This window comes from Chelonia mydas, chromosome 2 (genome assembly GCF_015237465.2).
Source record: "Chelonia mydas isolate rCheMyd1 chromosome 2, rCheMyd1.pri.v2, whole genome shotgun sequence".
NCBI classification, from domain to species: domain Eukaryota; kingdom Metazoa; phylum Chordata; order Testudines; family Cheloniidae; genus Chelonia; species Chelonia mydas.
The window spans coordinates 141,536,365-141,560,461 of record NC_057850.1 but is presented as its reverse complement, the minus strand read 5'-3'; the positions used below and the strand labels follow the sequence as shown (position 1 = coordinate 141,560,461).

Genomic DNA, 24,097 nt, shown 5'->3' with positions numbered 1-24,097 from the left:
TAATAGGATGTTACTGTAAGTCTGTGTTATCTCATAACTTGAACATTTTTATTTTCATTTTATTTAAAGGGCAATGAAAAGTCACATTATTCCTTCTGGTTTGCCTCTGGTTTATTATACTTTTTTGGTAGGTCTGGCCTCACCTTGGGTACTAGTATTTTTATCTTTTTAAATTTGTTGCAAGTTTCACCATGTGCCTTTTTAGTACAATTACCAAGAGCATGGTATTTTTTTCAAGGACAATGTCACAACTGTTTACTCAGCATACACCCAGAATAATACTTGTGAAGTTCTGTCAACTGTACTGTGGATAATGAATGTTAGTAAAAATCGCTTTTGTGTGTTACAGCATTTAGCAGAGCCACTGCTGCATGCTATTCTCAATAAACTGAAGACTCAGAAGATGTCTTTGAACCACAATTTTACTCAGGCTTTATGTAGAGTATACGTAGGAATCTGTCGGCAGTTGGGAGATTTGGAAAGAGCTCGCCTCTTTTGCTACAGCTTACTTAAGGAAGGTATGGTGTGACATAGCCATTTTGTGTTTGTATGCTTTTTCTTTCTAGATTGTTTTCATCACATGCTTCATAGATATTAAACTCCAATGAAAGCTGTTTAAGCAAACAATCCCAAAATACATTGTAGTTCTAAGAACTTGAAGGTGAATATCAAAAATTAAAATTGTCTGCATTGATTTTTCAGTGTTCAAGTTTAGAGAAATGCAGAATAAATTGTGTAAATAGCAACAAATTATTTAAATTTTTATTTAAATCTAAATAAATCATAGCAAAACGTTTGTTTGCAACATATGATTGCTTAACATTCTGTTTTAAACACTGTTAGAATCCCTGTCCTACTTGGTACATTTATCTCATGGAAATCACCAAGGGGACTTGCTGAGAGTTCTAATCTTGTTCTCTTGGAGCACCAGGATTTTCTTAACCCTGTAGCCTGCTTTTGCATTGGCCCTCTTCCTGCAATCTTGTCTGATTCTCGAGAAACTGTCTAACCTTCACTCCTGTCTTATTGAGAGCAAACATAGCACTTGCTTGCATGGTGCAGGTGGTGATGAGATATTTCAGTAGAGTTCACTGGAGAATCAGAATGATCATGAAGATAATTTCTGCATGTTCACCAATATCCACTTCCTTCCATCCCATGTGTGCATGTATTTCTTTCCCTCTGCCCATGGCTATGGAGCTCGTAGTTAAAATTCTTCGTATATGGTTTATGCATGATGAACATAAATGCTGCTAATGTCTTGAACATATGAAGAAATCCTTCACTAACAGGGTACAGTACACTGTTAACAGACAAGGTCACATTCAGCATACTGTATTGATACCAAGTTCTTCTTCGGGTGATTGTCCACATAGAGTCTGCTCACTGAGTATGCACATTTTGTATGCAAGATTGGACACTTTCGGCCATCAGAGTTAGTCACTGGTATGCCAGATTAGGTAGGTATCCCCAGTGTCAACCTCTCCTCCACTGGCTGTAAAATGAAAGTTTATTCCTTTGCTGGGTATAGTAGGGACTCATCTACCACCTGTCCACCTTTCCCTCCATGGGTAACACAGTGGGAGTCAGGAAAAGAGTCTAGAGAGGATTCCATGAGAGGCAGAAAAAAAGACTTGGCCCTCATAAGGAGCACCGCTCCTGACACCTGTCCCCCAACAAGTGTCCCCTACCTCAGTTTTTCTACCTTTAGCAGCCATGGCCCTATTGGACATCAAGATTGTACAGCCATACTCCAGAAAGCCTGCATCACCCTCTGTTTCTTGGGCTAGTTCATTCTCCCCTGAAGAGACAAATTAAATCACCTCAGCTAAACTAGCTGGTGCAGTCTTGGATACTGTAGAGGCAAGAAAAAGATAATGAAGAGCATCAACTGTGAGGAGAAGAGCTGATCCCTGCTGCTATTGTCTCATTCTTCCCAGATGAGGAAGTGAATCTTTCTATAGCTGCATTGGTGGATGAATTCAAGGTGTTGAAGGAGCTCATGAAACACATGGTGGAGACCTTGGATATACAGTTGGAGAGGTAGCTCAAGAGAAATAACAAACTCTTGCACATCATTCATGCTTCTACCCCAGAGGGATCACCATGCCCGTAAATGAGGAACTACTGCATCTACAGTGGCTGCTTCAAAATGAGTTGACAGGAGGCATCAGGTCTCTGTAAGGGGTTTGAATATATTTACACCCATCTGGGACCAGGTTCACTTGTAGTAGCAGCTAGTCAGGAGAGATTCAAACTTAAATCTACTCAGAAGGACACAAAAGAAATTGGACCTCTTGAGTTTTAAGGTGTACTTGCCAGCTAGCCTCCAGATGAGGGTGATTAATTACCAGTCCTGCTCTCCAAATACGACTATTTTTATTTCAGTTTGTAGACAGTCTCACAAAGGAATAAGATAACACTTATGATGTGCGGCTTAAGGAACTCAACTAAAGGCAGAAAAAGTTGAGAGGTGACATGGTTACTGGGTATAGGTACTTATAAATGGAAAAATATCTGATATTGTAGGAAGGGGGTTCAACCTTGCTGACAAAGGTATAACAAGATTCAGTGGTTGGAAGTTGAACCTTGAAATAAGATATGGTTTTGCAGCCGTTAGAGTAATTAACAATCACCAGAGGCCAGTGGTGGGACTCACCTTCACTTAGTCTTTAAAGTGATGTTAGATATCATTCTAAAGAATAAGAGATAATCCAGTTTGTGGGAGAAATTCTGTAGCCTTTGTGTGCGGGGGTCAGAATGGATGGTTGTGTTGACCAAAACGCAAGAATTGGGGGTCATGCAATGGAATTAATAGGCAGCCAAAGGGACAAACAAACCTTAGGGAGTATTTCTTCACACAGTTCAGAGTCAACCTGTGGAACTCCTTGCCAGAGGATTTTGTGAAGGCCAGCGGTATTACTAGGTTCAAAAATGAAACCCCACACAAAAGGGGAAACAATTCAACTAACTAGACCGTGTCAACTGCACAAAATAAACTGAAATATCTTTGTCAGATCTCATAATCTTGGGTTTATCTTTAACAATATGCCAAAAATCATTAATTTGAATTGCGCTACAAGTTCCTACAATTCCTATTTAAAAGATGAATGATTTTGAAGGTACTGTGTATATGCCAAGATTGTATACTAATCTTCTGAAAATTATTTTAGTAAAGTAGCTCAAAAATTTGTTTTAAATGTGCTAATTTGTCTTGTGTACCTGTTGTACACACTGGAAAAATACCTGTAAGGAGTTAGCCTTTGCAATCTGAGCAGTAAATTTAAAAGGGTATTCAGAGGTTTATCTTTTTTGATTTATCCTTTCTCATTTCTCTTCCAGACTTCCCAGAATCTGCCAAATTAACTTTGTTTATTACAAATGTGTGGGATGATATATTCTCCTTCCAAGGCGTGATTAACAAAGCTATGCAGTTAGTTGTCAGGAAACGTGCACGAGGAGAAGTGCTGAACTGTCTGCGTGCTTATCTCAGTTGGGAAAAGGTAACTTTCACTTTTACTGTTTGGGTAGGTCCCTTATGCCTGCACTGATTCCTAGAAAAGATCAAAGCCTAATTATACAACTTGCAGACTAAAGGCAAAGAAGGCACACTGTACAAGTCCCCCACATAATCTGTTAAATTTCACAACTAATGCTGCTGCTTTTTATAGCTTTTTTTACTACTGTCAAGTCTCATTTTGTTAAAACCTTGATGGTGTATCTTTTCTTTTTCTTTTTTTTAAACTTTGCCTGCAAGTCTATTAGCTTGTCCCTGACCTTCCTGTTTTAACTCTGATTTTATAAAACCTTTCCTCCCCTCCCTCCAAATCTTAACTCTCACTATCTTTCATACATGACCATAGCTTTCCTCTCTGCTCCATCCTAAAACTCATCACCCCTTCCATACCTTCCCCCACCTTATCTCTATAGAAATAAAGGCCATTGTTGTTCCCCCCCACATGAGATTATTTTTCTGGGATGACCTACATAACTCACCTGTGGTTTTGCTACTAACAAGTAATATGGCCATCTCACTCATGCTGATAAACCTTTGTAACACACCAACACTTATATGCATACACAGTATGTTTTATATCTAATGTAATGGGCTATAGTTACTGTAGTGTATAAAAGTATTACATTTCAATAACTACATTCCATTTGACATAGTAATATGAGTTGCCTCCATTATAAACTTCTGAATCTGTCTACGTTTCATAAAGGACTTGTCTTTAGACAAGTTGTACTGCTTCATACTGTTATATTTAATGGTGTAACCTTCCTTGTGTAGAAAGAGTTTTATCTATTGGTATAAAAGTGTATTATACCAATACAACAATTCCCGTATGTGAAAGGGAATAAGCTACATTGGTATAAGACACCTTTGTACAGTATAATTGTGTCCAGCACTAGAGGTTCTACCGGTATAACCATTTCAGTTTTTAAAAAAAAAAAAAAAAAAAAAAGGCACACACAACTGTGTGTAGCTCAGGCCGAAGAAAACAGTAGTATAATAATATACTTCTGAGCAAAATGTGTAATTACTGATTCTTTTGGGGTTTTTCTAGTTTTCTTTGGTGCCATTGCAGTGACTATTTCAGCAACTTTCACATCATTTCTCATTTATGTTCTGTAAATCCCTATGAACTGGAAGTTTTGGCTGGTAGTGCATGTTTCTCTGGGACAGATTCTTCCAACAGTGCAAAATATTAAATGTTTTGAATAAAAAGAACTGCTACCTCTAAAGTAAGAGATGAGTGATTCTAGAGGAGTTGGAGCAGTTCTAGGTTGCTTCAGAGCATGTTTCTGAAGTGGTTGTTTTGTTTGTTTTTGCAGGGTCCTTCAGATTTCTTAAATTTACAGCATAATTTACAAGTCAGATGAATAGTGTAAATGTACACCTTAGTTAAAATATTTGTTTGAGTAACATGCCCAGAAGCGAAGACTAAACTGAGCAACAAATTCTATTTATAAATCGTGCACATCCTAGCTGCTTCCTTAGTTGTGGATCACTCAGTTTTATAAATGTTGATGCCGATTAACTCTGAATAGGATAGGATGTGTAATCATTGCATGGTAACAGAGTTTTCTTAACTTGTGGAGGGAAGGGGAAGAATTTTAAAACAAATATTTTGGGTATTTAACAGTTAAAAATTGCTATTTACCTTCAGTTTGCTTTACTCTGAAAATTTTGGTAAATGACAAAATAACTTAACATGAATGTTCTAAAGAGCTGGCCCTATACCACTGCAGCAGCAATTGGAAACATCTGGGTGCTATCAGAGCATCTGTAGTAGTGTAGGGCACGAAGAAGACCAGGCTGGATTTCTCCCATAGCCCCTCAGACCCAGCAGATGAATATGCTAGCAGCCTCTCCCGTCTGCCCATGGGGCAACCACATAAGGCAGGAGGCCCCCTACATCCAGCAGGCAGAGGTGAGAACTGGTCTGGAGACCCAGGGTGTGATACCAGTGACTTATGTCCACTCTGAGATCAGCATACTCTTTCTGCCTGCTAGTCTCATTTGTCCTATATCTCAAGTTGTAGGAGTTTATGCGGTGCTGGAGGATTAGGGTTCAAACCTGCTGATGATGCATGATGGGGTAGTAGTTACAATTGTATAATAGACATGTTTATCTTTTTCCTTTTAAAAAATCCCAACAAACCTTAGAAAATTACATACAAAAAAAATCTGTCTTTAAAATATAGATTGCAGGTCAAGTACTCAAGAGTTTAAAAATGCCACATTTACAGTTGCCTGTACAACCTTAATTTTGCCTCCTTGTGTGTTTGCATTATGATGCAGTCTTTAATTTACATGATCACATATTTGTTTTTTCCAATAGAATCCCTTTCTCATTCAGTGCACTGGGTGGACGCAGAAGGGAGCAGAATTAAGGTTGTAAGGCAATCTTAAAATTGGTACTTCTACTTGAGGGCCTCTGAATTGCCACTCATAGAATTTGACACCTCTGGCATTGAGCTTCTGAACTGCCTTGAAAAACAGTATCTGGTGGGTGAGGAGAGATCTCGTACGAAGGTGACATCATTGACCTGCCCTATATAAGGGAGTGCACCCTCCACCCCACCAGCTTTTTCCTTTGTCACTGCCACAAATGGAATGGAACTCATTCTGTTGTGTCCTCAGGTCAAACCCTAGCCTTGTACATTATATTGCAAATAGCGTAGCTTGTTTAGTTGTAGTATAAATAGTCATAACCTGCTGTTGGGACTGGGCCCCTTACTGAGATTGTGTTGGATCTTGAACTCCCTAAAGCCTACAAGCAGGATATCTCTTGCTCAACAATCATACCAGAATCTGAGACCCACATCCAGTCCCTTCTGTGTGGATGAGGCCCACTCTGCTACCCAATGTACATCTTGCTCTGCCTTCACTCTCGGGACCAGAAGGGGGAGAGATGTTGTGGGTCCAGACTTATCTCTTGCCTATTGTTGCCTAGAGCAGGGATCAGCAACCTTTGGCACGTGGCCCATCAGGGAAATCCGCGAGGGCGAGGAGGGTTTGTCTACCTGCAGCGTCTGCAGGTTCAGCCGATCGCTGCTCCCATTGGCCACGGTTCGCCGTTCCAGGCCAACAGGGGCTGCAATTGGCCGAACCTGCGGACGCTGCAGGTAAACAAACCTTCCTGGCCCTCCAGCGGATTTCTCTCATGGGCCGCGTGCCAAAAAGTTGACAATCCCTGGCCTGGAGCCTGATACTCTAATGGGCCTTTTGGTAGTGCTGAATGAGCCCAGCTTGTGAGCCAAAATCTTCTTGTAGGATTCAAGAGAGATTCCCCCTGCTATGGATTTAACAGCACCTTCTGCTAAGATCTTGAGACCACAATCTCCTTGGCCCTTTACAGGGAGTGGATCCCTCAGATATCACCATTGGCACAGGAAAGTTTTAAGGGCATCAGAGATTCTCTGAACAATCAGTGCAGACCGCACAGTGTTTGCTAAGGCAATTAGGTCTGATGTCCTCATTGACCTATGTCGCATTGTTTGCTCGTCCGAACATGAGATCTTTGCAGCTCTAGGTGGCAGAACACTGCACACTAAATATGCACTGCTTTCAGAGGAGACAGACCGTCCCTCTTCAATTGCTCCAGCAGCTTTCTTGGTGGTAGAACAGGAACAAAATTCTCCAGGAGGTATCCTTTACTCTGCCCCATCCCTTTTAATCGTAATAATCACTGATGTGTCTATTCTGGACTGGGGTGCACATTGTTCCTAGAATCCAAGGCCAGAAGGGACCTCAGTGATCATCTAGTCTGACCTGCTGTGTAACGCAGGCCACAGAACTTCTCCAAAATAATTCGCAGTGTGCATCTTCTAGAAGGATAACCAGAATTGCTTTAAAAATTATCAGTGTTGGACAATTCACTATGACCCTTTGTAAGTTGTTCCAGTGATTAATTCTTTGACTGTTAAAAATGTACACCTTATTTCCAGTCTGAATTTTTCTAGCCTCAAATTCCAGCCATTGCATCATGTTATACCATTTTCTGTTAGATTGAGGAGCCTATTATTAAATATTTGTTCCCTGTGTAGGTACTTATAGACAGTGATCAAGTCACCCTTTAACCTTCTCCAAACCTCTTCCAGTTTATCAGCATTCTTGAATTGTGGATACCAGAACTGGGCACAGTATTTCAGGCCAAATACAGAGGTAAAATAGACTCTCGATTCCTATTCAAGATACCCCTGTTTATGCATCCGAGGTTTGCATAAGTTCTTTTGGCCACAGTGTCGCTCTGGGAGCTCAACTTCAGTTGATTAGCCATTATGACCCCTGAATCCCTGTTTCCCAGGATAGAACACGCATTCAGTAAGTATGGCCTACATTCTTTGTCTCTAGATTTATATAATTTACACTTAGACACATTAGAACTTGTATTGTTTGCTTGAGCACAACTTAACTAGTGATCCAGAGCACTCTGTATTAGTGACCTGTCCACTTCATTATTTACCACTCCAGTATGTGTCATCTGCAAACTTTATCGGTGATGATTTTGTGGTTTCTTCCAGGTCGTTAATAAAAATGTTAAATAGCATAGGACCAAGAATTTATTCCTTTGGGTCCCCACTACAAACATACCTGTTGAATAATGATTTCTCATTTACAGTTATGTTTTGAGATCTATCAGTTAGACAGTTTTTAATCCATTTAATGTATGCCATGTTAATTTCATATCTTTCTAGTGTTTTAATCAAAATTTCGTGCAGTATCAAGTAAAATGCTTTACAGAAGTCGTGTATTACATCAATACTATTAGCTTTTATCAACCAGATTTGTAATCTCATTTTAAAAAAAAAATCAGGTTAATTTAACCACATCTGTTTTCCATAAATCCATGTTGATTGGCATTAATTATATTACCTTTCTTTAATTCTTTATTATGCAAGTCCCGTATCAGCCGCTCTAATATCTTGCCCAGGGTTGATGTCCGACTGATAGGCCTATAAATTACCAGGGTCATCACATTTACCGTTATTAAATATTGACATGACGTTAGCTGTTTTCTGGAACTTCCCCAGTGCTCCAAGACTTACTGAAGATCGGCATTGCTGGTCCAGCCAGGTCTTTAAAGACTCTCGGATTTAAGTTATCCGGACCTACTGGTTTTAGAATGTCTAACTTCAGTAGCTGCTGTTTAACATGTTCCTGAGGTATTAATGGAGTGGAAGAAGTAGGATACTTTATCATCTGTTTTTCTCCAAATACGGAACAGAAATATTTATTGAACACTCTTTTCTACATTATTAATGATAATTCTACCATTTCCACCTAGTAATGGACCAATACAATTGTAAGGATTCTGTTTGTTCCTAGTATGCTTAAAAAAACTCCCACTTATTGCCATTACTCTTCTGGCCATAAAATCCTGTTTGTGATTCTTTACTTCCCTTTTCAACTTTCTACAATTCCTACCTTCCTATTTATATTCATTGTTATCAACTTCCCCTTTCTTCCATTTGTTTTATATAACTTTATTTTTGATAGCTGGCTTCACTTCCCCCCTAAACCAGGTTGTTTTTAACCAGTCTTCATCAATTGGGGCTTTGTGTATCTAGTAAAGTGTTCTTAAACAATTCCCATTATCATTCACATTTTTCTGATTAAATTCTTCCTCCCAGCTGATTTGTCTCAATTATTTTCAGCTTTGTGAAATTGGCCCTTTTAAAGCACCAAATATGCATAGCATTGATCTGGATTTTATTCTATTAGCACATTATAAATGTGATTAAGTCATGATCATTTGTACCTAAGTAATCATTTTTTAGTTCTGTGATCAGTACTTCTTTATCTGTCAAGAAGAAATCTAATATAGAATTCCCACATGTTAAGACATCCAAGTATAAGCCCTCTGGAACATCTGGAAGTCCAGAGGCTGTGTTAGCTTACTGAAGTTCAGGGCAGTACAATGGGTCCTCAAGACTTGGAGTGGTCTGTAAACACCTGTTCTACATGGCCATGTAGTACATCAAGAAGCAGGAGGGGAGCATCTTCTCTGGTCTTATCTGAAGACACAGGAAAATGGGCTGTGGTACATCCAAAGTTGAATCTTTTCTGTTGTGCTGCACCTGGCAAAGAATGAGAATGGAGAGGAAGATTTTTTTGTGATCCTTGAAACCCATTGTGTCCAGAGCACAGATGCAGCCACCCAGTAATGGACCTCTCTGTGTCTGAACAAAACTTCAAATTCCCACATACCTTGCACAAGAGCACTGAAGCTTCCTCTTGGATAGGTTTCGGCTCTGTTGGAACCAACACTTCTTTTTTTTTAAAATGACTTCCCTCCCTTTTCCCTGATATCTAGCATTATAAAGAAGATCAGATTGGACAGAACCAAAATTGTTAGTTCTTTGAGGAGTGTCCCTGTGAGTGCTCCACTTTTAGGTATTTGAGCGCCCCTGCGCTTCTAGTCAGAGATTTAAGGTAGCAATGCCCTGGTTGGCCACGCACACGCTGCAGCCAGCGCATGCTGCTCTGTGTGTAGCCGTCCCCCAGTTTCTTCTTTGCCACCGTTGGCTTTGGTCGGAACAGCTGCACCTCAGAATACTTTTCCTCAGAATATTTTTTCCTTTCCTTTTTTGCCTGAAATTACCCCTTCTCTTCCCTGCGGGGTTCCTGTCTCTTCCCTTTTCATTTAAAAAACAATAACCAGAGACTCTCTTCAAACGGCTATGCCTGGCTCTCCAGGCTTTAAACATTGCCTAACCTGTGGACTGTCAGTACCAGCTTCTAATGGACACTCCCAGTGTGTTCGCTGCCTGGGGGAGACTCATGTTATGCAGAAGTACACCACTGCAAAAAGCTAACGTCAAGGACCAGAAAGGCTAGGGAACTCCAGCTCAAACTGATGCTTTGGAGAAATCCCTGCGTCCTGCCTCTGACCATGAGCAGGGGACCCTTCCCTACCAGCTCACTCACTCACCAGCTGCCGTGTGGGACATGGGATCCTCCTCTAAGACTAGCACAAAGGACCCAGCCCTCATGAAAACAAAGAAGCGGGCTCACTCCTCCCCCCGCCAGGGAGAATCACCATGCAAAAAGTAATCTCCGACCACTAAATCTGCCCTGGTACCGTGGGCACACAGGGCCTCAGGTTGTAAGTTAAGACTGTGAATTTCCCTGCAGGAGGTTAACTACTCTGCCTCCAGGCAAAGAAAACCTGCAATTCACAAAGGTAATTCCCTTTTGTCTCTGCTCTGGCCCCAAAGCAGAGAAAAAACTAGCTGCTTTCAGTAGGACCTCCTTTCCAGCAGCCCCAAAGGAAAAAAAAATATTTCCTTTTTAAAAATCTGTTTTTTCTGGTTCAAAAAATCTCAAATTGATCTCAAAAGGATTTCAGGTTAATCCCACCTCTCTGCCACCATGTCAGGGTTCCTTCCCCACTCTGAACTCCAGGGTACAGATGTGGGGACCTGCATGAAAACCTCCTAAGCTTACTTTTACCAGCTTAGGTTAAAACTTCCCCAAGGTACAAAATTATTTTACCCTTGGATTTCCACTGCCATCACCAAACTTTATCTGGGTTTACTGGGAAATATAGTTTGGACACGTCTTTCCCCCCAAAATCCTCCCAACCCTTGCACCCCACTTCCTGGGGAAGGTTTGGTAAAAATCCTCACCAATTTGCATAGGTGACTACAGACCCAAACCCTTGGATCTTAGAACAATGAAAAAGCATTCAGTTTTCTTACAAGACTTTTAATAGAAGTAAAGGAATCACCTCTGAAAAATCAGGTTGGTAGATACCTTACAGGGTAATTAGATTCAAAACATAGAGAATCTCTCTAGGCAAAACCTTAAGTTATAAAAAAGACACACAGACAGGAATATTCATTCTATTCAGCACAGCTATTTTCTCAGCCATTTAAAGAAATCATAATCTAACACATACCTAGCTAGATTACTAAGTTCTAAGACTCCATTCCTGTTCTGTCTCCGGCCAAAGCATCATACAGACAGACACAGGCCCTTTGTTTTTCTCCCTCCTCCCAGCTTTTGAAAGTATCTTGTCTCCTCGTTGGTCATTTTGGTCAGGTGCCAGCGAGTTTACCTTTAGCTTCTTAACCCTTTACAGGTAAGAGGATTTTTCCTCTGGCCAGGAGGGATTTTAAAGGGGTTTACCCTTCCCCTTATATTTATGACGCACCCAGTGCTTCTGTACTGCTCTGTACACCCAGCTGCAGAGACAGTGCTACCATCGTCAGCCAAGACAACGACAGACACCGGGGCAATGCGCCATGTCCCAACCATCTACTTCTAGACAGGCATTTTTAAGTGTTGGTTGAGGGCATGAGAGCCCCTCACATTCCATTATCGCAACCATCTCCCTATTCCAGTCAATTTGGAGACCGCCTAACACCTTTCTATTCGGTCTGGGCAACCATTACATCGGACAAATGGGTTCTGGAAATTATACGCAAGGGCTATTCCATCCCCTTCACCTCTATTCAACAAACCCACCGCCCCTTCCCCGTCCCTCTTCAGGGACCCTTCTCACGAGCACCTACTATAGCAGGAAATCCCCTCCTGCAACTCGGTGCTGTAGAACCTCTACCTCCCAAGCACAGGAGGACCGGGTTTTATTCACACTATTTCCTCATCCAAAAGAAAACGGGCAGCTGGAGGCCCATATTGGACTTGTGCAAGCTAAACAAGTTTATCAGAACTCAGCGTTTCAAGATGGTTACCCTGGCATTGGAGAAGGGAGATTGGCTCTCAGCCCTCGACCTCCAGGATGTGTATTTCCATGTTACCATACATCTTTCACGCAGACGTTTCACAGTAGGCAACCTACATTTCCAGTACAAAGTGCTCCCATTTGGGCTTACTGTGGCCCGCGAGTTTTCTCCAAAGTCCTCGCTGTGGTCGCAGCCCATCTTCACAGATAGTGGATAATTATATTCCCCTATCTGGACGATTACCTGTTGAAAGCGTCTACATGCCAACAGGCGGTGGACGCTTTGTCGCTCACTGCAAATCTGTTCATAAGACTAGGCCTACAAATCAATGCCCTAAAATCCACTATAATTTTGATCCAACAGTTGGAATTCATAGGTGCCCACCTGGACTGCACCACGGCATTGGCAAGTCTACCCCAACAACACTTCCTCATATTAATGAACCTCCTAGCAGCTATACAAAACAGCCCGCAGACATCCGCCAGGTTATGTCTCCAACTTCTAGGATACATGTCAACAACCGCGTTTGTTGTGGAACATGCACGACTTCATATGAAGCACCTTCAGGCATAGCTCCGTATAGTATACATTCCTCAGACATTCCATTCACAAGCGACTGACCGTGCCCACCACGATAAAGAACTCGTTATCTTGGTGGACAAACCATTCCAATATCTGCATGGGTGTCCCATTCCAACGACACACCCCATCAGTAACGATAACCAGGGTTGTGTCTCTCCAGGGCTGGGGGGCACACCTGTCTGAACATATCATCCAGGGCAGATGGTCCTCCATGGAGTCCATGCCCCACACAAATCTATTGGAGCTCCGGGTGATCCACAATGCATGCCACCATTTTCTGCTCCTCATTCACAACAAGATAGTGCAGATCCTTACAGACAGTTTGGCCACCATGTTTTATATCGGTCACCAAGGTGGGGCTCGATCTTACCCATACTGCACAGTCAGTTCACCTTTGGGAGTGGTGCATCTCCCACAACATAGTTCTCAAAGCAGCCTACCTACTGGGAAGCCAAAACATCACAGCTGATGAGCTAAGCAGAAACTTCTCCCAGATACATGAATGGGAAATGGACCCAGAAATCCTCACCACTATCTTCCAACACTAGGGTTCCCCAAAATAGACCTTTTTGCAGTGCCCCACAATACCAAGTGCCCTCAGTGCTGCTCCTGGGCAGGACTCAGGGAAAACTTCCTCGGGGACGCCTTCCTCATGAAATGGGAAGCATCTCTAATGAATGCTTTTCCCCCCGATTCCTCTGATATCACTTGTTCTTTACAAGATAAAACAGGACAGATCCCGAGTAATCCTGATCGCACCACCATGGCCTAGACAAACCTGTTTTCTCTACCTCAACCAGATGATTACACCACCACCACCACGGTCCCTCCCACTCGTACCTCGCCTGCTCACACAGGACTCAGGTAGTCTCCGCCACCAACATCCCGATCCTCCATCTCAAGGCATGGCTAATTTGTGGCTGACACCTCTGGAGGCAGGCTGTTCCACAGAGGTCCAGGATATTTTGATGAACAGCATACTATTAACCACACAAAAAACATATGCTCAAAAGTGGCGTCATTTCTTGCTATGTTGCGGAGGCAAGCAACTTTCCCCTTGAACAGCCTCATTATCTGCAATACTTGAATATATGCGGACCCTAAAAAAAATCAGGTCTTTCTGTCAGTTCACTTTGGGTACACTTAAGTGGAATGGAAAGCTGTGATTGCAAAGTAGATGGCCTCACTATATTTGCACATCCTCTCATTAAACGCTTCTTCAAGGGTATACAGAATACTTACCCTACTGTCAGAGACCCTATTCCTATGTGGGACCTTAACTTAGTCCTCCGTATCCTCATGGGCAAACCTTTTGAGCCTCTGGCTACCAGCTCACTATTACACTTGTCCATGAATGTTGCCTTCCTAGTTGCAATTACATCGGCACGACGGGTTGGAGAGCTTGGTGCCCTGATGGTAACTTAACCTTACACCATATTCCTCAAGGACAAGGTAATCCTTCGCCTACATCTGAAATTCATACGTAAAGTGGCCTCATCCTTCCATCTCAACCAGCTCATCTACTTACCTGTATTCTTCCCAAAGCCACATGCTAACATCAGGGAAGCATCTCTTCACACGCTGGATGTTCGTAGGGCACACACGTTCTATATAGATAGAACAAAGACATTCAGAAAATCCACCAGACTGTTCGTTTCCACAATGGAATGATCTCAAGGACTAACCATTTTCAAACAATGATTTTCAAAATGGATATATGAGTGCATCTGATTATGCCCCCGCGAACATGACCTAGAACCCCCCTCTGGTCTTCACACGCATTCCACCAGGGCTATATCCATATCACTGGCCTTTCTTAAAGATATACCCATCATTGATATATGTAAAGCAGCTACCTGGGCATCACACCACACCTTCACCAGTCATTATGCTATAGAGAAGCGATCAGCTCTTGATGCTCATTTCGGAGAATCGATGTTATCCACCGCTCAGTAAAAATCTCCAAAGCCCCTCCTTCCACTGAAAGGTACTGCTCCATAGTCACCTAAAAGCGGAGCACCCACAGGGGAAGAAGAAGAAACAACCACTCACCTGTGCAGTAACTGCGGGTCTTCAAGATGAGTGTCCCTGTGGGTGCTCCACTACCCCCCTCCTCCCCTCTGCTTCGGAGTTTCTCTTTGATCCTCTGCAGCAGAGAAGGAACTGGGGGGCAGTTGGCTACGCGCTTGCGATACCCACTCCGAGCAGCATGAGCGTCGCCGACCAGGACACTTCTACCTTAAATCTCCTATTAGAAGCATAGGGGCGCTCAAACACCTAAAAGTGGAGCACCCCCAGGGACAGCCATCTCAAAGAACCTCAGTTACTGCACAGTTGAGTAATCTTCTCTTCTAGCGTGGCCTTGTCAGCACTGGCCTGAGAACCTATGTCTCAAATGTTCCAAGCCATGTTACTGAAATGCTATAAACAGAAATGAAAGAGTTCTCTGTTTGGGCCACCTAGTAAAGGACTAATCCCATTTGAGCCTGAGGTCCCTGCCAGTCCTAGAGTACCCTGTACACCTTAAGTTTCAGGGCGTAGATATAGCTTTCTTAAAAGTCCACATGGGAGCAGTATCTGCTTATTGTAATTACATGTAGTGTAGTTGTAGCCATGTCAGTCCCAGGGTATTAGAGAGACAGAGTGGGTGAAGTAATATCTTTTATGGGACCAACTTCTGTTGGTGTGAGCCACACAAACTCTTTAGGTGTAGAAAAGATATGCTGAGTGTCATAACTAAATGCAAGATGGAACAGATCCTTTTAGCATAACTAGGTAGCACATATTCTAAGGGACCATTCAAGGTAGAGCAGCCCATTAACACCTCTGCAGTCATAGGACAAAAAGAGGGGGATAGTGGATTACAGATTATGGCTTATTACAACAAATCCAGTGTCTGTTCAGTCCATGATTTTTAGTATCTAGCAGAGTTATGAATTTTATCTCGCAGGCTTGTCTTTTGAAAGTGTTGTGCAAGTTTTCTTTGAGGATGGGGACAAGGACTGATAGGTCAGGCATAGATTGTAGACACTTATACACTCTTCAGGGACTAATGCACTACCCCCTCCCCCCCAAGTATTTGCAGTGACAAACAATCTTTTCAAAACAGAGTAGGGTTTATTAGTCAGCTGGAACATAGCGTTCAAAGTCCTTATGTTAACATAGAGAAATAAAGGTTAAAGCATAGTCCATTCTGGTCAAAGCCAGAGCAGATCACCAGCCAAGTACAGTGGATTCTCTCTCAGGCTCTCTCGGACTCACTTGTTTGTCCTAGGAGAGAGCAGCCAGCTTCCTCCAGAAGCCCACACTTTATCCCTTGCTGTTCATGTCTCAGTCCTCTGTTCTTAAGCTGGGGTCTCTGCTCAGCTTCCGTGATGCATGGTGGGAGGAAAATCTCCTTCCTCTGTGTTATTTCCTAGGTGTCAGTGTTCTGGCCACTGGGGCTTTTTGTTGTCTCCTTTGAATTCAGTATTGATCTGTTACTTTCAGCAGGTTTCAGCCAATTCCTTAGTGACCCTAATCACTGCAACCCAGACAGCAAGGTAAACTCATGTCCTGTGCTGCCCCTAAGAGAAGACATAGTCCTGGGGGATGGGGGTGGGTTAAGTACTAATTATAGAGGGAAACTGAGGTGCACATAGGATTCATAAAAAAAAAAAAAGCAGAAAATTCCACTTTCACACATGGTAAAGGTTCATAGATTCATAGATATTTAGGTCAGAAGGGACCATTATGATCATCTAGTCCCATCCCCCCCGCCCAGTTAGTGAGCTCTCACCTTCATGGACCTAAAGCTTGCCCTGATTAGGTTGATGGTCCCTACTTATGCATATCTGGCACAAGCCTCTTGAGCGCTTTTCAGTCAAAATGGCCATCTGCTAGGAGGGTGCATGAGCTGAGGCCACTCCACTTCATATTATGGTACAGCAGCAGAAAGTCACCATGATGCCCCATCCTAGCTTTATGTCTAAAGTGGTCTCAGATTCCCAACTATCTCCTTCATGTTCTTCCCTAGACCCCATTCCCTTGCAGGGGAAACTCTTCTCCATATTCTAGATGTAAAAAGGATGCTTTGTTTTTACCTGGAAAATACCAAGCCCATTAGAAAATCCTATAGGTTATATGTAGCATATGGGGAGATGAATGATGGTTCACTGGTTATGGCACTAGCTTGAGACCTGGGAGATCTGGGTTCAAGTACCAAAGACTTCCTGTGTGAACTTGGGCAAGTCACTTAACCTCTCTGTTGTTCCATGCCCCATCTGTAAAACTGGGATAATAGTATTTCCTTACCACACAGGAGCACACTTACATCTTTGCTAGAAAACCAGTGTCCCCTGGTTTAAAGAGTGACTCCACTAGAGCCAGCACTCCATTAGTGGCATGCCTCTGGCAGTTTCCCTAGTGGAGATATATAATGCAGCAACTTGAAGTTTAGTGTACACATTCACCAATCAGTACTCTTTGGATTTAGCCTTGTGCTGTGATCCCCAGTTGCGGAGAGCGGTCCATATTTAGCTAAGAATTCCTTGCCCACAGCCATCCTGGTGCGACACCACTTGTTAATCTCCCTGAAATGGGAATATAGAGCCTCTCAATCATGAAAGAGAGGTTACTTATCAGTATCTGTTCTTCGAGTGCTTGCTCATGTCAATTCCATTCTAGATGTGTGCGCACCCATGTGCACAGTCTTTGGAAATTTTTGCCTTAGCAGTATCCATAGGGTTGGCTGTGGCGCCCCCTTGACAGTGTCACGCTCATACGCTAGTATATTAGGCGCTGCCAACCCTATGCCCTCTCAGTTTCTTGCTGCCTGTGATGGTTGGAGCGCCTTGTCTTGCATCGCAAGACCATTAGCGGTTCTTATAGTCCATTGTTCTGTCTCCTTTGTTTTTAGTTGTTAGGTACTTAGTTATACCATTAAGTTAAGTGTTAGAGTAGTTTAGTAGTTAGAGTCCCTGGCAGGGGCTTCACCTCGGACACGGCTTTAAGCCATGCTCATCATACAGCTTGCTGATTCCCATTAGTGACCCCCCCCATGATAGCTGTTTAAAGTGTTTGGGGGAGTCCCACAGAAAGGACAAGTGTGCAGGATCTTCAAAAGCTTTCACCCTCAAACTCAAAAGGAGCAGAATATTCGCTTGAGGGCCCTCCTCGTGGAGACGGCGCTTCATTCTACCTCGGAGCCCCCTCGATCGGAGTCCAAACTCAGCACTTTGGCATCGGCGTGCAGCGCACCACTGGCACCAGAATCTGGCTGGCACCGTTCTCCCTCGCTGGCGCCTAAGAAGCGGTCAAAGTCGATGGGGCCGCCGGCACCACAGAAAAAGGGGGCTTCAGGCAAAGGACCTGTGTTAGGCCACGTGCCTGCCGTGGAGCTACTTGAGGTAACACTGCAGTCAGACCCCCAGCTCAGCCAGGGACCCACTTCTGACTCGGGGAGTGGCCGGGGGTCAGCCCCTTGTAGGGCCATCTGTGCCCAAAGAGGGCCTGGCAGCCAAAGAGCAAGTAGACTGGCAGGCACCGCAGATGCCAAGCCAGGCGACAGGCCCTCCTAAGGCCCCAGGATCTTCGGGCAAGCCGGTTATGGGACCCCCTTCTAAAGCAGCCTCGGTCCCCTGTCAGAAGGCCCAGGTCCCTGACGCCAAGGTCTTCACCTACGAGGCACGGGACATCTGAGCCATGACACCGATCCCTGTACCCACAGTACAATTGGGCCTCCTACCAGAGATCGCCAAGGTGTAGATCACCATTGCCTTGACAGTCTCCCAGGCTTCAATCCCCCCCCGCAGTGCAGGATTGTTCCCGGTCGTGGCACTGGTCTCTGACTCCCCAGTGCTGCTCTTTGGGCAGGCACCGATCCTCACCCTCTCCTTACCGGTCATTGACGAAGGTCAGGTCGGCAGACTCAGGCATCTACGCTCCAACCTGGTCACCGGAAGGGCAATAGTCCAAAGGACAGTTCAGCCCCCTCACCTATAAAAGGCGACTTGCCACTAGGCTGTGAGACCAGCACGGCTCCTGCGGCAGTGGCGTGGAGGCAGGGACAGGGGCCCACTCAGTGGCAATATTGGAACCAGTGGGGTGTACCTGTTATGCTGGTCCAATACTCACACCATTCTTCCCCGGCACACAAACTGCCCCCGCCATTACTGGAGTCGGAGCACGGTGCCGAATCTGATGTCGGGGTGGCACAGTGGGCACCAATGCCCTAAGAGCTGACTGCAGACGAGCAAAGGGAAGCCACCCCTCCCCTTGCAGTGCAGTAGTGTCTCATCTCTGGATGAAGTGGTGGTGGGCCTCTCACAAACTAGCATCCCCTCTGACAACTTCAAGGAGCAGCAAGCCATGCTCAAAAGGCTGTTAACCTGAACTTGGAGGTTGAGGAGCTAGGGGAGGAGGCCGACCTCTTTAATGTCATACCCTCCTCCACCCTGGCCCAAGTCGCATTACCCAGCTATCCAGGGGTCCTACAAATTGCTACGTCTGTATAGCACACCCTCTCTTCCATTCCACCTATCTACAATAAGACGGAAAAGTACTATGTCCCAGCAAAGGGGTTTGAGTACCTGTACACTCACCCTGCAGTGGGGTCCTTGGTCATCTCCACCGTCCATGAAAGGGATAGGCAGGGCCAGGTGAGTGGCACACCAAGAAATAAAGATGCCAAGAGACTGGTCTGGTTTGTCAGGAAAATTTATTCAACAACCAGCCTGCAATTTTGGGTGTCTAACGATCAGGCCCTGCTAGGAAGGTACAACTTCCATCTGTGGTACTTTTTGAGCAAGTTGAAGGAGGGCCTCCTATAGGATCGAGCCCAGGAGTTTGCCACATTGGTGGAAGAGAGCAGAGGGGTGGCGAGAGGCACCGTCCAGATGGCCAGGGGCGCTACAGACTCAGTGGCCAGGGTAGTTATCTCTGTGGTGGTCATGAGGCGCAGCTCCTGGTTAGTCGTAGAGCCATAAAATATCAGGTTTGGAAGGGACCTCAGGAGGTCATCTAGTCCAACCCGCTGCTCAAAGCAGGACCAATCCCCAACTAAATCATCCCAGCCAGGGCTTTGTCAAGCCTGACCTTAAAAACCTCAAAGGAAGGAAATTCCACCACCTCCTTAGGTAACCCATTCCAGTGCTTCACTACACTTCTAGTGAAATAGTGTTTCCTAATATCAAACCTAGACCTCCCCCACTGCAACTTGAGACCACTGCTCCTAGGTCAGTCATCTGCCACCACTGAGAACAGCTGAGCTCCATCCTCTTTGGAACCCCCCCCTTCAGGTACTTGAGGGCTGCTATCAAATCTCCCCTCACTCTTCTCTTCAGTAGACTAAACAATCCCAGTTCCCTTAGCCTCTCCTCATAAGTCATGTGCCCCAGCCCCCTAATCATCTTCATTGTCCTTCTCTGGACTCTCCCCAATTTGTCCACATCCCTTCTGTAGTGGGGGGGCCAAAACTGGACACAGTACTCCAGATGAGTCCTCACCAATGTCGAAGAGAGGGGAACGATCACGTCCCTCGATCTGCTGGCAATGCCCCTACTTATACAGCCCAAAATGTCGTTAGCCTTCTTGGCAAAAAGGGCACACTGTTGACTCATATCCAGTTTCTCGTGCACTGTAACCCCTAGGTCCTTTCTGCAGAACTGCTGCCTAGCCATTCGGTCCCTAATCTGTAGCAGTGCATGGGATTCTTCCTTCCTAAGTGCAGGACTCTGCACTTGTCCTTGTTGAACCTCATCAGATTTCTTTTAGTCCAATCCTCTAATTAATTTGTCTAGGTCCATCTGTATCCTATGCCTACCCTCCAGCGTATCTACCACTCCTCCCAGTTTAGTGTCATCTGCAAACTTGCTGAGGGTGCAATCCACTCCATCCTCCAGATCATTAATGAAGATATTAAACAAAACCGGCCCCAGGACCGACCCTTGGGGCACTCCACTTGATACCGGCTGCCAACTAGACATGGAGCCATTGATCACTTCCTGTTGAGCCCGACAATCTAGCCAGATTTCTCTCCACCTTATAGTCAATTCATCCAGCCCATACTTCTTTAACTTGTGGGCAAGAATACTGTGGGAGACCGTATCAAAAGCTTTGCTAAAGTCAAGGACTAACACGTCCACTGCTTTCCCCACATCCACAGAGCCAGTTATGTCATCAAAGAAGGCAATTAGATTAGTCAGGCATGACTTATAGATTCATAGATACTAAGGTCAGAAGGGACTATTATGACCATCTAGTCTGACCTCCTGCACAACGCAGGCCACAGAATCTCGTCCACCCACTCCTGCAAAAAACCTCTCACCTATGTCTGAGCTATTGAAGTCCTCAAATTGTGGTTTAAAGACTTCAAGGAGCAGAGAATCCTCCAGCAAGTGACCCGTGCCCCATGCTACAGAGGAAGGCGAAAAACCTCCAGGGCCTCTTCCAATCTGTCCTGGAGGAAGATTCCTTCCCGACCCCAAATATGGCGATCAGCTAAACCCTGAGTATATGGGCAAGATTCACCAGCTAGATACCCAGGAAAGAATTTTCTGTAGTAACTCAGATCCCACCCCATCTAACATCCCATCACAGGCCATTGGGCCTATTTACCATGAATATTTAAAGATCAATTAATTACCAAAATCATGTTATCCCATCATACCATCTCCTCCATAAACTTATCGAGTTTAGTCTTAAAGCCACATAGGTCTTTTGCCCCCACTGCTTCCCTTGGAAGTCTATTCCAAAACTGCACTCCTCTGATGGTTAGAAACCTTTGTCTAATTTCAAGTCTAAACTTCCCAATGACCAGTTTATATCCATTTGTTCTTGTGTCCACATTGGTACTGAGCTTAAATAATTCCTCTCCCTCTCTGGTATTTATCCCTCTGATATATTTATAGAGAGCAATCATATCTTCCCTCAATCTTCTTTTAGTTAGGCTAAACAAGCCAAGCTCTTTGAGTCTCCTTTCATAAGACAGGTTTTCCATTCTTCGGATCATCCTAGTAGCCCTTCTCTGTACCTGTTCCCGTTTGAATTCATCCTCCTTAAACATGGGAGACCAGAACTGCACACAGTATTCCAGGTGAGGTCTCACTGGTGCCTTGTATAACGGTACTAAAACCTCCTTATCTCTACCGGAAATACCTTGCCTGATGCATCACAAGACCGCATTAGCTTTTTTCACATTGGCAGCTCATAGTCATCCTGTGGTCAACCAATACTCCAAGATCCTTCTCCTCCTCCGTTACTTCTAATTGATGCGTCCCCAGCTTATAACTAAAATTCTTGTTGTTAATCCCTAAATGCATGACCTTACACTTCTCACTATTAAATTTCATCCTATTACTATTACTCCAGTTTACAAGGTCATCCAAATCTTCCTGTGTGATATCCCGGTCTCTCTAAATTGGTAATACCTCCCAGCTTTGTATCATCCGCAAACTTTATTAGCACACACCCACTTTTTGTGCCGAGGTCAGTAATAAAAAGATTGGTCCCAAAACTGATCCCTGAGGAACTCCACTGGTAACCTCCCTCCAGCCTGACAGTTCACCTTTCAGTAGGACCCGCTGTAGTCTCCCTGTTAACCATTTCCTTATCCACCTTTCAGTTTTCATATTGATCCCCATCTTTTCCAGTTTAACTAATAATTCCCCAAGTGGCATGGTATCAAATGCCTTACTGAAACTGCTTTTCCTCTGTCTAAAAAAATCTGTCATCTTCTCAAAGGAGGAGGTCAGGTTGGTTTGGCACAATCTACTTTTTTTTGTAAAACCATGTTGTATTTTGTCCCATTTACCATTGACCTCAATGTCCTTAACTACTTTCTCCTTCAAAATTTTTTCCAAGACCATGCATACTACAGATGTCAAACAGGCCTGTAGTTACCCGGATCACTTTTTTTCCTTTCTTAAAAATAGGAACTATGTTCGCAATTCTCCAGTCATACGGTACAACCCCTGAGTTTACAGATTCATTAAAAATTCTTTCTAATGGGCTTGCAATTTCATGTGCCAATTCCTTTAATATTCTTGGATGAAGATTATCTGGGCCCCCCGATTTAGTCCCGTTAAGCTGTTCGAGTTTTGCTTCTACCTCAGATATGGTAATATCTACCTCCATATCCTCATTCCCATTTGTCATGCTACCATTATCCCTAAGATCCTCTTTAGCCTTATTAAAGACTGAGGCAAAGTATTTGTTTAGATATTGGGCCATGCCTAGATTATCCTTGACCTCCACTCCATCCTCAGTGTTTAGCGGTCCCACTTCTTCTTTCTTCGTTTTCTTATTTATATGGCTATAGAACCTTTTACTATTGGTTTAAATTCCCTTTGCAAGGTCCAACTCTACTTGACTTTTAGCCTGTCACTTTATCCCTACATGTTCTGACCTCAATAAGGTAACTTTCCTTGCTGATCCCTCCCATCTTCCACTCCCTGTATGCTTTCTGCTTTTTCTTAATCACCTCTCTGAGATGTTTCAGAGTAGCAGCCGTGTTAGTCTTTATTCGCAAAAAGAAAAAGGAGTACTTGCGGCACCTTAGAGACTAACCAGTTTATTTGAGTATAAGCTTTCGTGAGTTACAGCTCACTTCATCAGATGCTGTAGCTCACGAAAGCTTATGCTCAAATAAATTGGTTAGTCTCTAAGGTGCCACAAGTACTCCTTTTCTCTCTGAGATGCTTGCTCATCCAGCTTGGTCTACAACTCCTGCCTATGAATTTTTTCCCCTTTCTTGGGATGCAGGCTTCCGATAGCTTCTGTAGCTTTGATTTAAAGTAATCCCAGGCCTCCTCTACCTTTAGATCCATAAATGCTTCAGACCAATCCACTTCCCTAACTAATTTCCTTAATTTTTGAAAGTCAGCCCTTTTGAAATCAAAAACCCTAGTTGCAGATTTATTTTTGTTAATCCTTCCATTCAGTTTGAACTGAATTAGCTCACATCACTTGAACTAAGATTGTTCCCTACAGCCATTTCTTCTATGAAGTCCTTACTACTCACCAAAACCAAATCTAAAATGGCATCCCCTCTAGTAGGTTCAGCAACTACTTGATGAAGGAATCCATCAGCTATCGCATCTAGGAAAATCTGAGCCCTACTATTATTACTAGCACTCGTCCTCCAGTCTATATCTGGGAAGTTAAAGTCTCCCATGATCACCCAGTTTCCATTAGTATATACTTCATTAAAAACATTAAAGAGGGCTCTATCAATCTCCAAATTAGATGCCGGCGATCTATAGCACACCCCAAGCACTATCCCAGGGGAGGCTCCAGTAGTTTTCTTCCCCAGTGTAATTTTTGCCCAGACGGACTCTGT

General features: G+C 43.8%; 1 protein-coding gene across 7 annotated transcripts in view; it reads left to right on the top strand.

Moving 5' to 3' along the window:
- The window catches only part of ICE1 (interactor of little elongation complex ELL subunit 1), an 81,959-nt gene that overhangs the window by 35,070 nt on the left and 22,792 nt on the right, over positions 1 to 24,097 (top strand). For 6 of the 7 annotated variants that reach the window (XR_006288780.1, XM_037893366.2, XM_037893369.2 and 3 more), the window contains 2 exons: positions 350 to 518; positions 3,343 to 3,503. Coding sequence is in view for 5 of the 7 variants with exons in the window: in XM_037893366.2 (XP_037749294.1) it covers positions 350 to 518; positions 3,343 to 3,503 (330 nt within the window). In the remaining 2 variants the exon portion in view is untranslated. Of the gene's footprint in view, positions 1 to 349; positions 519 to 3,342; positions 3,504 to 7,554; positions 7,673 to 24,097 lie in introns of all 7 variants that reach the window. The other variant, XR_005224458.2, reaches the window with a different exon arrangement.